Raw genomic sequence first — 12,220 nt, forward strand, 5'->3', positions numbered from 1 at the left:
TGCCACTTCTCCCACGTGGGCTCGTGATCAGAAGCAAATCCTGAGTGAAATCCGACCTCTGGGAACCAAAGGGAAATGATAGGTCAAGTGGCTGGGCTGCAGTTCTGTAGCCCAGAACCCTAACCCAGCCGAATACCGAAAGGTTATGATTATCCTCTTCAAAATGTGGAAATGAAATATCAATGCATCTACGCTCATGGTAAAATCTAATCATCAAAAAAACAGGAACCCCCTGACCACCTCACGCCAACATGGCCTGCCGCGCCGCTTCTACCCTGGCCGGCGCAGGCACTCCCTCATCCTCTGTGGCTGCCTCGACCTCTGGTGTTGGCAGCTTGGTATTAGGGGCGCTGGGCAGAGAGACCCCCGAGACCTCCTCCTCTAGTGCCGCCAGCTCGACTTCTACCTCGTCCTCGTCCTGATTTGACATGCTGCCTCCGAGCATTTCGCTGATTTCCTGCATCGCAAACCGAATATCACGTCAGTAAACAACCCACCTCAACGCCGGGGCAGCATGCGCATTGCTCCGCTCCGCACTGCATCATCGGAAACTTGCCTTCTGGTACGCAATCGCGTCGGCCGTATCGCCCATCAGCTTCTCGACGTGTTCTATGCCACCCATCTCCTTGTGGATCTGCTCCAGCACTTTGGTGCCCTGCTCCAGACCGAAAACGACGTCCTTGGAGATGAGGGCGAACTCGACGCTGTTGACCAGCTTCTCCAGCTGGTCCAGCTGCGCGTCTGTCTTGGACAGCAGCGATTCCTGGTACTTTTTGCGCCTCAGCGCCAGCAGCGCCCGCTTCTTGTCGCCCTGCGCGAGCATCCGCCGCGCGATCTCCGTCTCCTTGTCTGTGAGCTGCGTGATGCGCTTCTGGTACCTGTGGAGCTTGTCCCGCTGGTTCTTTAGGTCCAGTATTGCCCTATGGTGTTGTTATGGGCGGCGTGGCCCGAAGAGTTAGCAGGGGGGCGGCAGTTTATGCGTTTTGCGCATCACCGTGGACACTTTGGAGGGCGACGATGGTTGCGCACGGCGTGCTGCGTGGGCACGCGACCTTTCCGAGGGGAAGCGCGTACCTGTCCTGGCTGGTGACTTTGCTGCCATTATTGCCCATCGTTGGCTGCACGGCTGCAACAGCGTATGGTGTGGGCGATTGAGGCGGTTGGTGGGGATCGCAGCGGAGATGCGGAAATTCACCGCCAGCCCTTTAGTCGCATTCCAGGTGGTGTTACTTCTGGTGTCGGCGTCGGTGTCGGTGTCGGTGTCGGTCAAGACTCAAGGGGAAGCCAGTCCGAGTCGGGCGCTCGTCATAGGTCACATTGGCCCAAACACTCCCGCGCGGGATTGCTGGATTCAGTCGCCCGCTCCGCCCGACCAGCGGCGTCGGGGACAGCACCCCCGACTTATCAGACGATAAGTCTGCTGTCTGCGTCATGTGGCGCTTGTCTGCTTTGGGCCTGCTGCCACACTGCTTCGCGGGGCAGTCGCAGCACAGTGGCTGAAGCTCACGGCCAAGCATGATGTGGCGTCAATCGTCGTCACCATCACTACAGCGAAGGCCCCTGCGATCCTTGTGAGAGAGCCCCTCAGCGTGTCCATCATGCGTACCAAATAGCCGACCAGCGAACCGTGTCGCATGTTACGTAGCCTCTTGACAACAACACAAGGAGCCCTACAAAACGAGGAGGCCATCGTGATTGTATCCGCGACCACATTCCCGGTGAATTTAAGACGGCCTGGTACCTTTTGAGGACATTCATAGCCCCCCCCCAACAACACGAGCCAACTGCAGCTCCCCGCGACCCGCCATGTCTGCGCCAACCGATGCCGTGAGTCGAGACTATATGTCCTTGCTGTATCACGAGTCTCAAACAAGTCGCCTCATGCAGCCGTCACAGCCGTCATAGTCGTCCCCTAACCTAGACTGCCTAAGATCAACCTTTGAGCAAAACTAGTGTTCCCTCATCATCGCCGCTAACTCTACGACTCTCTAATCCGGTCCTAGAACAAACCTACGACGCCAGTTACGACAGCTCCAGGCCCCGAGTCACCAACCACGGCGAGGCCGCTCGAGATGGACGACGACGACGTCCAAGAACCCGGAGTGCTCGAGACGTCAGGCGCTGGCGCCGCCTCGACGACCGCCGCTGCCCGCGCGGGAGAAGATGCGCCCCCAGCCAAGCCGCCCCGGCCCATGACCGAGCAGCAGAAGAACCAGATGATGCTCAAGGAGGCGTTCCCTACCTTGGATGAGGCCGTCATCAAGGCTGTACTCACTGCCAGCGGTGGCCGGATTGACCCTGCCTTCAACGCGCTCCTCGGTATGACACAGCCTGCTTCGCGAGTACCCGTATAAAAGACTTACTATATCCGTGACTGACACTCTTCGTTCCCAACCCGATCGACAGAGATGACCGACCCCGACGCCGCCAACCGCGAGGTCGAGGACGAGAGCCCCCCAACCCCGCCGCCGCGGCCGGTCGCCGCTCCGGGGGCGACGCCGCAGTCGCAGCTCGAGGCCGACGAACTGTACGCGCGCCAGCTGGCGCAGCATTACGAGAATGTCGGCGCGTACGAGGAGCGCACCAGCAGCCGCCCGCCCCGCCAACAGACGGGCCTGGACCCGAACCGGGCCCTCGGTGGCGCCGGCGGCACCCGGGGCCGGGGACAGCACCAGCAGGAGCCCGAGCGCAGCTTCGTCGACGACGACCTGCCTATCATCAAGGAGAACCTCCGCAAGGGCTTTGAGGAGACCCAGAAGACGGTCAACACATGGTTCCAGACAATGAAGAAGCGCTTCGACGAGGAGTTCGTCGACGACCAGCCCCAGCACCAGCAGGGCCGCCCCGGGCAGCAGGGCGGGCCCTCCAGGGGAGGCCGTGTTGGCGGCGACGCGGGGAGGCGCAGCGGCGACTACGAGCGATACGACGCCGACCCCCAGGTCCTCAGCGACGACTTTGCCGGCATGAAGTTCCACAATGACGGCAGTGAGTTTCACAAGCATCCCCACCGCCCTTGATCCTTTCTGTTCCATCAGAGCCCCGCCGCCGCTGACACGCCTATCCTCCCACAGCACCCGTCAGCGCCCGCAACTCGCCAAACCCCAACATCTTCCGCCCGCCACCGCCCTCCAAGTCTCCCAGGCCCGGCGAGGACCGCAAGGTCTCGTTCCGCGACGAGGCCGACGAGATCGGCGACGTGTACAACGTCTCGCCCAACCCAACGGGCACCGCGGGCGGCGGCGGCGGCGGGGCGGCCGCCAAGTCGAGCAAGTGGCAGCCCCTGTCGACCGTCGACCCCAACCCCATTGCCGAGAACGACCCGTTCAGCCTCGGGGACAGCGACGACGAGAAGGACGCCGCCGCCAACGCCAGCAAGGGCCCTGCCGCCGCCGCCGCCGCCGCCGCCGCCAAGCCCACCTCCCCTGCTGGCGAGATAAATATGGAGGACGCCGAGAGGCTGCGCAAGGCCGCCGCCGAGGCCATGAACGAGAGCCTCGTCGACGACAAGAAGGCGGGGGCCGATGGCGCAAAGAAGACCTAGCTTTCTTAGATTTCGCGCAGCCTGGTGGTGTGAGGTTGATGAACGAACGAATCGAGTACCCCTTGGCCTTGGCGGCAGATCTATACCAACCCGTGTCTTTTGTGAGCGATTTGAGGGATTCAGATATCGTAGTTTTATTTTACTTTGCCAATACGACGCCTAGTGTACGTTGTCAGCAACCAGAACTACGTTCGCTCCGCCCCCGAAGATTTAGGATGGACGATGTGACGAGTTTACGACACATATTGAAACTTGGTGACGGAGCAGAGCACATGCAGAGAAGCCCCCTATTCTCAGTCCAAAGTATGCAGTGTTCAGTTTTGTGCCGAATCAAGCCGGCAACCAGATTTGTTTGAATTCAAAGCATCGCAGCTGGAGGCCAAATCCGCCACGGCCAGCCTCGCCAAAAGGTGTGCCATTTACCAAAGACACGCCCCGTGGTAAACCACCACACACGCAAGATATAAACACAACGCCAATAATGCAACGCGGGTATCATCCCTGTTGAAAAAGACAACAAGACTCGAGAATTCCGCACCCTGGATATCATGCTCCTTGAAGATGACCATGCACCCTAATGCTCCGACCTGCCCTTCTAACATGACCAATTACCCCAAATCCGTGCCGAGAGCCGAAACAGGTATACACAGAAAAGATTGCCCTGTTGCAAAGTTTTCAAGGGATGGGCTGGATTCCCATCAGAAAATAACAAGGCTGAAGGGGGGGAAACATGTGCAAGAAGTTGAACGAGGTGTTCGAGACACTGCTCAGTCGAGTTGAATGTATTCGCTTCGCTGGTGTGCTGGCGCGGGGGGGTGCTGGGGCCTTGGGACACCACCAAGCCCATTAGGAGGATATGTTCGCGGAAGGTATTCTGGATTGTTATGAATGGGGAATCTGAGAGTAGAGGTTAGCGAGAGGACTCCTCAAGGGGAAGCATGTCACGAGAAACTTACGATTGGTCGCCGGATGGGCCTCCCAAGAGGGAACGGCCATGTTGATCAACATTGATTGGAGTGAACCCGCCCCCGTAGCGGCCCGTAAAACCGCCAGCTGCCGCTGGATGGTGCATCTGATCGTCAATGCGGATCCTCTCATAGAAAAGCGGCGATGGCGGTCGTGCAGGCGCAGGCGCGGGCGGATGTGGATTTGGTTGAGAGTATACGCCGGCGACCGGCACATACTCGCGTGAGGGTTGACGCTCGTAGCGAACCCCTCCCGCTCGTAGTGGCTGCGCGTAACCGTGAGGCGGTGTCCTCCGAGGGAGTTCGCCCAGGGCAGTGACGGGTGCATGGCCCCCGCCCTGTTGCATCCTCATATCGCCTTCATATTTCAGATGTGGCGTGTGCTCCGGATGCACGCGCCGCGAGGGCACGAGTAGAACCCTCTGCGCGCCATGTTCCCAGTCCTCTACCACAATCGGATGCCGCTCCGTTCTAAGGATGCGGCTCTCCTGATAGTCAAAGCCAGGAGGAACCCTGGTGTCTGTCCGCATGACGGGCCTGGGGTCATTGTTTGGTGGTGCCCTGGAATAGGCCACAACATGGCCATCCCTGGGTCCAGGCCTTTGAACCTCTCGAGGGATATGCCCGGGGTATGATGGGGACCGTAATCGCATAGGTTCCATATACCCCTCGAGGCCACCCCTGGGCAGCGGCGCGGTGGATCCATATGGAGCCCTTGCGTCTTCAGGATGGCGCTCATCATCGACGCGTGTCCTGCTAGGCAGAGGATCACGCTCTCGGACAAGATATGGGACAGTAGAATGGTGCAAACCGCGATCCAATGGGCTCCTCGACCGTCGCCTGACTGCTTGACCATTCACAGAGGGTCGATGCAGAAGGTGAGGTTGCGGTTGTTGAGACCTCGGCGGCAACGAACGGACAAAGATAGGGCTTGATGAATCATCTGCCTGTGGAGACCTGGGCTCAACGGAAGGCACCAAATAATCCTTGAGCTCGGGGCGCTCGGTTGTAGGTCGAAGAGCCCTGTAATCCACTGGATTCTCGTGCTCACTGATGACCGGGATGCCTCCATGAGATACAGTGTGTTGATAGGCCCTTCGGTAAACTGGTACGGGCTCAGGGCCAGCCACAGGAGGCAGAGACTCACGCGCCTGCACCTCCTGGCCCCCTTGGTGGCTTGGCAGATTATGGTGGTCGCGCGGTACCGACGGTCGCCCATACAGATCGAAAGGCTGACGTGATGTCTCCCGGGCTTGAGTCTGATCTGCTTGGCCAGCCGCACCTGCCTTAGGGGTGGCAACCGGCCGTGAGGCAGATGCATCTCGGGCAGGCTCATGGCGAACTCTGTCCCTGGCCTGCTGCCACCTGCTCTGGGCAGCAGCTTCGTAACGCTGAACATTGCGGGAATTGAGTCTTCTGTGAACTGGCCTGCGGAGCTGGAAATCATGTGGGATAGCCTCATCGTAGATGACGACATCTCCGACTTCTGGCATATCAGGAACGACAATGGCCTGGTCAGTCGGAGGGTCGCCGCTGGAGATACTACCTCGGGAAGCAGTGCCTGGCCGACTGTCATCACTAATATCATCGTCGGAGGCGTCCGAGTCCGTGTCGTCATCCGAGTCTGAATCCTCAGAGTCCGAAATGACAATAATCTCCCGAAGGATCTCGTCAAGTTGATCCCGGCCGGTCTCTTCGTCTCCACGCCACTTGACGAGGAAGTCCAAGCACACAGATTCAACAGCCTTTCTGGCATTGCTCCAACCGACCTCCCGGATGAGTTGGTCGTATCGTGTGTGCGTGTGGCGAATGTGAGCAAGAACAGCAAGTTGGACGCGGCGGGAGAGAGTGATATTCGCTGCGAGGCCAACGGTCCGGTTTTCCTGGCCCTAAATCAACCACGAATTGGTTTCCGAACCCAGCAATTGTTGACGCAAGGGGGGTTGGCTTTGAAGGGCACTGGCATACCTTGCGGAAAGAATGATCGATGATCATCTGCCGATCAGTGTTGGGCATTCGGGGAAAGAGATCTCTTATAACGCCATCCGCCTGTGCGTTTATCTCATCCTGCGACTCCGGGATCGGCTCCGGATTGCCAGTCACGGTCTCGAGGAAGTACTCCAGCGGCTGGCCCAGTTGCGCACGAGCCTCTTCAACAATGGTGCGCCTGATGTGATGGCCTACCCTGTTCATATGGATCCCTAGTCGATTCGCATCCGCCTCTTTGGCGTCCTGGGCCGATTTTTAGCACATGAGAACATCGTGGTAGCTAGATGGGGCAATGGAGGGGGTGCATAGCGAGCGTACCGAAACGATGAAGATCATAGCGTCCTGTCCTCGGGACAGTTCCTTGCAGGCTTTGGTCAAGTCGGGATTCCCAACAGGCACAAACTCAAAGCCGGGAGGGGGCTCTCGTGCGGTCGTGACCTGGCAGCGGGGGATCATTGTGAGTCAAAGAAAGAGAAAGAAACAACAGAGCATGCGGAGATAAATGAGAACAGGAACGAGGTCCCCGGGCCTAGGCCTGTCGGGGCGAGAGTCGCTCTGCTGGCTGCCTACCTCGAACTCGAGCTTCTTCTTTTTGTCCTTGTTCTCAACAAACTCCAGATAGGTGCGGTGCTTGGAGGTGATGACGGGGGCAGGAATCCTCGCGACCACGCCTGGAGGCAACGGTCCAGGGGTGATCCGACGATCAGTTTGATGGCGGAGTCTCTTCTGCCTCTTCTTGGCAGGGCCCGCACCAGCAGCGGCGCGGGCCCCCGCCTTGCTCTTCTTCTTCTTCCCCATGGGTCCTGAAGTTCTAGAGATATCACAACCTTACCATGGCAGGAGCAAGACGCAGGTCAAGGCGCAGAAGAGGACGTCAAAGTCATCCAAGGGAGCTGCCAAGAGGCAGGGTGAAGGAGAAAGGAAAAGTGGGAACCAAGCAGGGAGGGGGACGAGCCGGCAGTCCTTTCCGGAGGACTGGGCTTGGGGTGGGTAGACCCGAGGGTGCGCGGGGCGGGGCGCGGTGAGATCGCGAATCAGGGTCGACGGTCCAGCTGAGCCTTACGATAACCCAAAGTGACTAGTGAAGTGGTGTCCAGGCTCAGCAAGATCAGAGCTTGCTGAGCTGCCGGATGGAATGATTGAAGGGATCGTGTGAAGGTGGGTGGGAAGCACGTGGGGGAGGCGGGACTGGAAGCCCGGCCTGGAGCACACGCGATGCTCGTCCAAAAGCGGGAGGTGGCCAAGGCAGGCGGCAACGACAGACAAGGCGAGGAGGGCTGGCCACGCCGTTTGATCAAAAGCACAGAGAATCCGAACAGAGACGCAGTTTGAAAAGTCGGCCACGGCCGGCTGTCCGGTAGAGAGAGAATGGAAGCGCGCTCACAGAGAGTCCTGGGATGCTCACGGCGGAGCAGCAGATGGCAACTTTGCGTTGTTATGGGTTTGGGCTTCACGCGCGAGTCGTCGGGCGAGGACGAGTTGGGGTGGAGTCTGGGCTCGGTCGGGCTCGACCTGACCTTGGGATGGGTACGTCACCTGATGGGGCTGTGGATGACTAAGCAGAAGTCGTGCATAAATCACGTGTGCATGACTTGACGGACGCCCGCTCCCCTGCAGAGAGACAAGGAGGCAGACAGGTACAGATAGGCGGGAAACAAGCGGAAAATAAGCGCAGAGAATACGCGGGGCCGCCCAGGACAGGAATGGAAACCGGAGCCTAGCGGGAAGACGCAGGGAACGACGCATGAGAGCCCAAATCACTGGAATCGAGCTGGCCCGATTCAGCAACGGAAGCCCGTGCTTTGGACGGTGTGGGAGCCAAGCCGGCTGACAAGCCACTCACATCGCAGGACGGGCCCCGCCCAACTGCATCTACAGACCTCACAAGCTCTTGAGGTCCTGCCACGTCCGACTCTGTCCTGACAGCACGCATATAATGCGGGATGCCCAGCATTAGTTTGGCGCCCGAAACTTGTCGTGGCTGACGGTGGGCACTCGCATGCGCCTCCTTGGACCCTCACTGGCTACTGGTGACCAGTAGCGCTGGGCGGCAGCCATGGCCGACCTCGATCTGGGAACTTCGTTTATCCCTGCCCTGCATAAGCCATCGTCGTTGCTGCCCATCGCAAAGCACAGGGAAGCTCTGCTCTACCTTATCGAGACGAACCCAGTCACCATCGTGGTTGGCCAGACAGGGTCCGGCAAGAGCACGCAGATACCACAATTCCTCGAGAATGCAGGCTGGTGCATTGATGGCAAGGTCATTGCAGTTACCCAGGTTAGTTGGTCATACCCGAGTGCTCTTTGGGTTAGGTACTATGCAGCTGACACCGCGGACAGCCACGCCGAATCGCCGCAATAAATGTCGCTCTGCGGGTGGCTGAAGAATTCGGTTGTGAAGTTGGGAAGGAGGTCGGCTACTCTATCCGCTTCGAGGACCTCACCTCCGACACCACGAAAATCAAATTCATGACAGATGGACTTCTTATTAGAGAGGCACTGGTGGACCCCCTTCTTTCAAGATACTCTGTGGTTATGGTGGATGAGGCACACGAACAAACCATCAGCACAGACATCCTCCTAGGACTCCTGAAGAAGATCCGCAAGCGAAGGCCAGAGCTGAGGATCATTGTCAGCAGTGCCACTCTACAGGCAGAAGCATTCCTTGACTTCTTCTCGGGTACAGCCGCGGAGAGCTCCGGGAAGGAGAAGAATGATGGCAAAGTCGGAACCATCGTGAGCCTTGAGGGCCGCACATATCCGATCGACATCCTCTACCTGGAAACCCCAGCAGAGGATTACCTGGAGAAGGCGATTGCTACGGTTTTTGAGATCCACGAGAAGGAGCCAGATGGCGACATTCTTGTCTTCCTCACGGGGAGGGAGGAAATAGACACAGCTGTCGAGGCAGTCTCAGAGCGGGCCGGCCAGCTCCCCTCCAGTGGCCACGGACTCCTGGCACTTCCGCTGTATGCTGGACTGTCAATGGACCAGCAGATCTACGTATTCGATGAGGCCCCAGAAAATACCCGGAAGGTTATATTCTCGACGAACATCGCCGAAGCATCGGTGACCATCGGCCGGATCGTATACGTTGTCGATTGCGGATACGTAAAGCTTCGTGCCTATGATCCCAGGACCGGTATAGAGACACTCACCGCCGTCCCGGTCTCCAAGGCAGCAGCCTCACAACGGGCTGGACGAGCAGGACGGACAAAGCCGGGCAAGTGCTTTCGATTATACAGCGAGGAGGCGTACCTTTCCCTTGCAGACGCCAACATACCCGAGATCCAACGTTCAAATCTCGCACCGTTCATCTTACAACTCAAGGCGCTTGGCATCGACGACGTCTTGCACTTCGACTACCTCAGCGCGCCGCCCGCAGAGCTAATGACCAAGGCCCTGGAGCTACTTTTCTCGCTCGGTGCCTTGGACGACTACGCGAAACTTACGAAACCGCTAGGGATGAGAATGGCCGAGCTCGCCACGGAGCCGATGATGGCCAAGACGCTGCTCTCCGCGGCCGAGTTTGGCTGCGTCAGCGAAATTCTGACCATCGCCGCGATGACCAGCGTCGGAGGCAACGTGTGGGTGCAGCACGATGGGGAGAAGAAGAGGCTCGAGAGCACGCGCAGGAGGTTCGCGGCCGAGGAGGGCGATCACCTGACCCTGCTCAACGTTTACCAGGCCTTTGTGAGCAAAGGTCGCAAGGACGCGCAGTTCTGCCACGAGAACCTGCTCAACTTCAAGACCATGAGTAGGGCTGTGAGCATACGCGCGCAGCTAAAGCGATATCTGGAGAGGTTCGGCATCAACGTGGAGGAATCCTTGGCGCCGAAACCGGCGGCGGACGATCCTTCCACCAAGGCCGAGCAGGTCCGGCGGTGCCTCACGACGGGCTACTTTGCGCAAGCGGCGCGGATGCAGGCGGACGGGAGCTTTCGAAACATTCAGGGAGGGACCGTGCTGCACGCGCACCCGAGCTCGCTGATGTTCAATAGGCGGGCCGACTGGGTCATTTTCCACGAGGTCATGGAGACTGGCAGCAAGACCTTCATCCGGGACATCACCAAGGTGGAGAAGAGCTGGCTTGTCGAGTATGCGCCTGGGTTCTACCAAGTAAAATAGACAGGATCCGTACAGAAAATGGCACGTTGCGAATAAACAAGGCAGCTCTGGCGGACGGACATTCTACATGCTTCATAATGGTGGGATGGCGTTATTGCTGAAACGCCCGCGATGCGACCGCGGGGATTGGGAAAACATAAAAACAACAGCAACAAAAATTAAGGACGTGTTGAAACGTGAAACATGTCAGTAGGTAGCTCCCACAGGCATTGCGTCTGCGGCGAACCCGCCTCCCGCCCCATCATGGGCATCCTGGCCGAGACAGGACAGCACCTCAAGCGGCAGACGTTGAACACTCACTGGCGACTGCAAGCCAGGACGGGAGGACTCCTGCACGCGGACACCATCCGTCTCCCAGCGATCAGGACAACAGGTCAACATGCAAAATTAGCACAGAACACAGTGCGGCAAAATAGGTACTTCCTTCCGGGCGTAGTGCGGGCAGCTACTGCGAATGGCGGCAGCCAATGCGAAAAAGGATTGAATGGCGGGTGAACGGTCAGGATCCCGGCCGCTGGGCAAGGAATATTGAGTTTGTTCGCAGCGGAGAATGTGGCTTGTCACTGCCACGTCCACGGACTTCGGGTCGCGGGATGACGACACACCCGCACTCAGCATGCAGGCGACCGAGCGGCAAGACATGATGCGAGAAGTACTGGATCTTGAAGGCATTGACGGTCTGGCGATATATTTATTGTGTCACTACCTGGTGTTTGGTTGGAAGCCGAGCCACTCGACTGAAAAGAGATTTTTTAACCATCACCAAAAAATGAGCTCCTATTTCGAGCCAATAGGTCGAGTGACAAGGAGTCAGGATCTGCGCAATAACGCTAAATTGCGCCAACCTTTGCGCAAGGTGGGCTGTGATAGGCTGGCCATAATTCCCGATTCCGACCGAGCCATTTTTTCTGCTGTAATAGTAGCCTTCCAACCTTCTTATTTGTTTTGTTTCTTTTGCTATTTTCCTGCTGGACGGCATGCAACGTCACGCACGTGATGGGCACCCCCTCTCTGTGTCTATGTCGCGCAACCTGGTGGCGTGCGAGATGGCTGGGCGTAGTGCAACATCGAGGACGTGCCACAGGATGGAATGTGCCAGAGGCAGGCTCTGAATTTGCTGTGGTCCTCGCGAAGAACACGCACACACGGTAAACATTGCGTTGCCTAGCGCCCCTGAAGCGCTGGATTTGAGCAGTGTGGCCCCATCGGCTTCCCCATAACGCAAACTGAGCACGCAAATTGCCAATACCAACAGCTAGGCGATTCCATCGCGGCTCTTGACAGTGAATCTCGCGTGGTGTCTGCGACATTTTCCCCCTTCGCTTGATGCTCGATCGCTGCGGTCGCGGGTTGCCAGCGGCAGCGGCCGGCATCAGGGCCAGCAGCTGGTAAACAGTGCCGCTCCGTGCAAATCCTGCTCACATCCTGGACAGCTCATTTCGGCAATGTACCATCCCACAATTTCGACAGGAAGGACAAAGGCTGCTTGGGTCGGCCAAGCTGAGTGGCTGACAAAGTAGGGCGACGGCCAATCTCACCCGTCCGACCGCAAGAACCCCCGGCGGGGGACAATATTAGCGTCTTGGTTCCAATATGA

General features: G+C 58.3%; 4 protein-coding genes across 4 annotated transcripts; 2 read left to right on the top strand and 2 right to left on the bottom strand.

The window, feature by feature from the left end:
• Positions 1-111: 111 nt before the first annotated feature.
• GGTG_06783 (charged multivesicular body protein 6) lies at positions 112-1,389 on the bottom strand. The gene is made up of 3 exons (XM_009224605.1): positions 1,075-1,389; positions 557-920; positions 112-457 (listed from the first exon to the last, which is right to left on the bottom strand). The coding sequence occupies exons 1-3, from the start codon at positions 1,110-1,112 to the stop codon at positions 242-244; spliced, it is 618 nt and encodes a 205-aa protein (XP_009222869.1). The 5' UTR covers positions 1,113-1,389; the 3' UTR covers positions 112-241.
• A 105-nt stretch (positions 1,390-1,494) lies between these two features.
• GGTG_06784 (hypothetical protein) lies at positions 1,495-3,771 on the top strand. The gene is made up of 4 exons (XM_009224606.1): positions 1,495-1,827; positions 2,004-2,319; positions 2,407-2,985; positions 3,072-3,771. The coding sequence occupies exons 1-4, from the start codon at positions 1,807-1,809 to the stop codon at positions 3,539-3,541; spliced, it is 1,386 nt and encodes a 461-aa protein (XP_009222870.1). The 5' UTR covers positions 1,495-1,806; the 3' UTR covers positions 3,542-3,771.
• A 52-nt stretch (positions 3,772-3,823) lies between these two features.
• Positions 3,824-7,953, bottom strand: GGTG_06785 (hypothetical protein). Its single transcript, XM_009224607.1, has 5 exons — positions 7,066-7,953; positions 6,814-6,933; positions 6,475-6,738; positions 4,498-6,395; positions 3,824-4,438 (listed from the first exon to the last, which is right to left on the bottom strand). The coding sequence occupies exons 1-5, from the start codon at positions 7,291-7,293 to the stop codon at positions 4,309-4,311; spliced, it is 2,640 nt and encodes an 879-aa protein (XP_009222871.1). The 5' UTR covers positions 7,294-7,953; the 3' UTR covers positions 3,824-4,308.
• Positions 7,954-8,117: 164 nt separating this feature from the next.
• On the top strand, positions 8,118-11,054 carry GGTG_06786 (ATP-dependent RNA helicase DHX8). The gene is made up of 2 exons (XM_009224608.1): positions 8,118-8,773; positions 8,836-11,054. The coding sequence occupies exons 1-2, from the start codon at positions 8,552-8,554 to the stop codon at positions 10,621-10,623; spliced, it is 2,010 nt and encodes a 669-aa protein (XP_009222872.1). The 5' UTR covers positions 8,118-8,551; the 3' UTR covers positions 10,624-11,054.
• The last annotated feature ends 1,166 nt before the right edge of the window (positions 11,055-12,220 follow it).

This window comes from Gaeumannomyces tritici (assembly GCF_000145635.1).
Source record: "Gaeumannomyces tritici R3-111a-1 unplaced genomic scaffold supercont2.3, whole genome shotgun sequence".
Lineage (NCBI taxonomy): Eukaryota > Fungi > Ascomycota > Sordariomycetes > Magnaporthales > Magnaporthaceae > Gaeumannomyces > Gaeumannomyces tritici.

What these genes read in the sequence shown, in the direction of transcription:
- GGTG_06783 (XM_009224605.1), bottom strand. Translation starts at nt 1,112, where the DNA reads ATGGGCAATAATGGCAGCAAAGTCACCAGCCAGGACAG. An exon ending in AAAGTCACCAGCCAGGACAG is followed by an intron (nt 921 to 1,074) that starts GTACGCGCTTCC and finishes ACAACACCATAG; the next exon opens with GGCAATACTGGACCTAAAGA. An exon ending in ACGCGATTGCGTACCAGAAG is followed by an intron (nt 458 to 556) that starts GCAAGTTTCCGA and finishes TTTGCGATGCAG; the next exon opens with GAAATCAGCGAAATGCTCGG.
- GGTG_06784 (XM_009224606.1), top strand. Translation starts at nt 1,807, where the DNA reads ATGTCTGCGCCAACCGATGCC. An exon ending in TGCCTTCAACGCGCTCCTCG is followed by an intron (nt 2,320 to 2,406) that starts GTATGACACAGC and finishes CCCGATCGACAG; the next exon opens with AGATGACCGACCCCGACGCC. An exon ending in GAAGTTCCACAATGACGGCA is followed by an intron (nt 2,986 to 3,071) that starts GTGAGTTTCACA and finishes ATCCTCCCACAG; the next exon opens with CACCCGTCAGCGCCCGCAAC.
- GGTG_06785 (XM_009224607.1), bottom strand. Translation starts at nt 7,293, where the DNA reads ATGGGGAAGAAGAAGAAGAGCAAGGCGGGGGCCCGCGCCGCTGCTGGT. An exon ending in TCGATCATTCTTTCCGCAAG is followed by an intron (nt 6,396 to 6,474) that starts GTATGCCAGTGC and finishes TGGTTGATTTAG; the next exon opens with GGCCAGGAAAACCGGACCGT. An exon ending in GGCCCATCCGGCGACCAATC is followed by an intron (nt 4,439 to 4,497) that starts GTAAGTTTCTCG and finishes CTCTACTCTCAG; the next exon opens with ATTCCCCATTCATAACAATC.
- GGTG_06786 (XM_009224608.1), top strand. Translation starts at nt 8,552, where the DNA reads ATGGCCGACCTCGATCTGGGAACTTCGTTTATCCCTGCCCTGCATAAG. An exon ending in AGGTCATTGCAGTTACCCAG is followed by an intron (nt 8,774 to 8,835) that starts GTTAGTTGGTCA and finishes CACCGCGGACAG; the next exon opens with CCACGCCGAATCGCCGCAAT.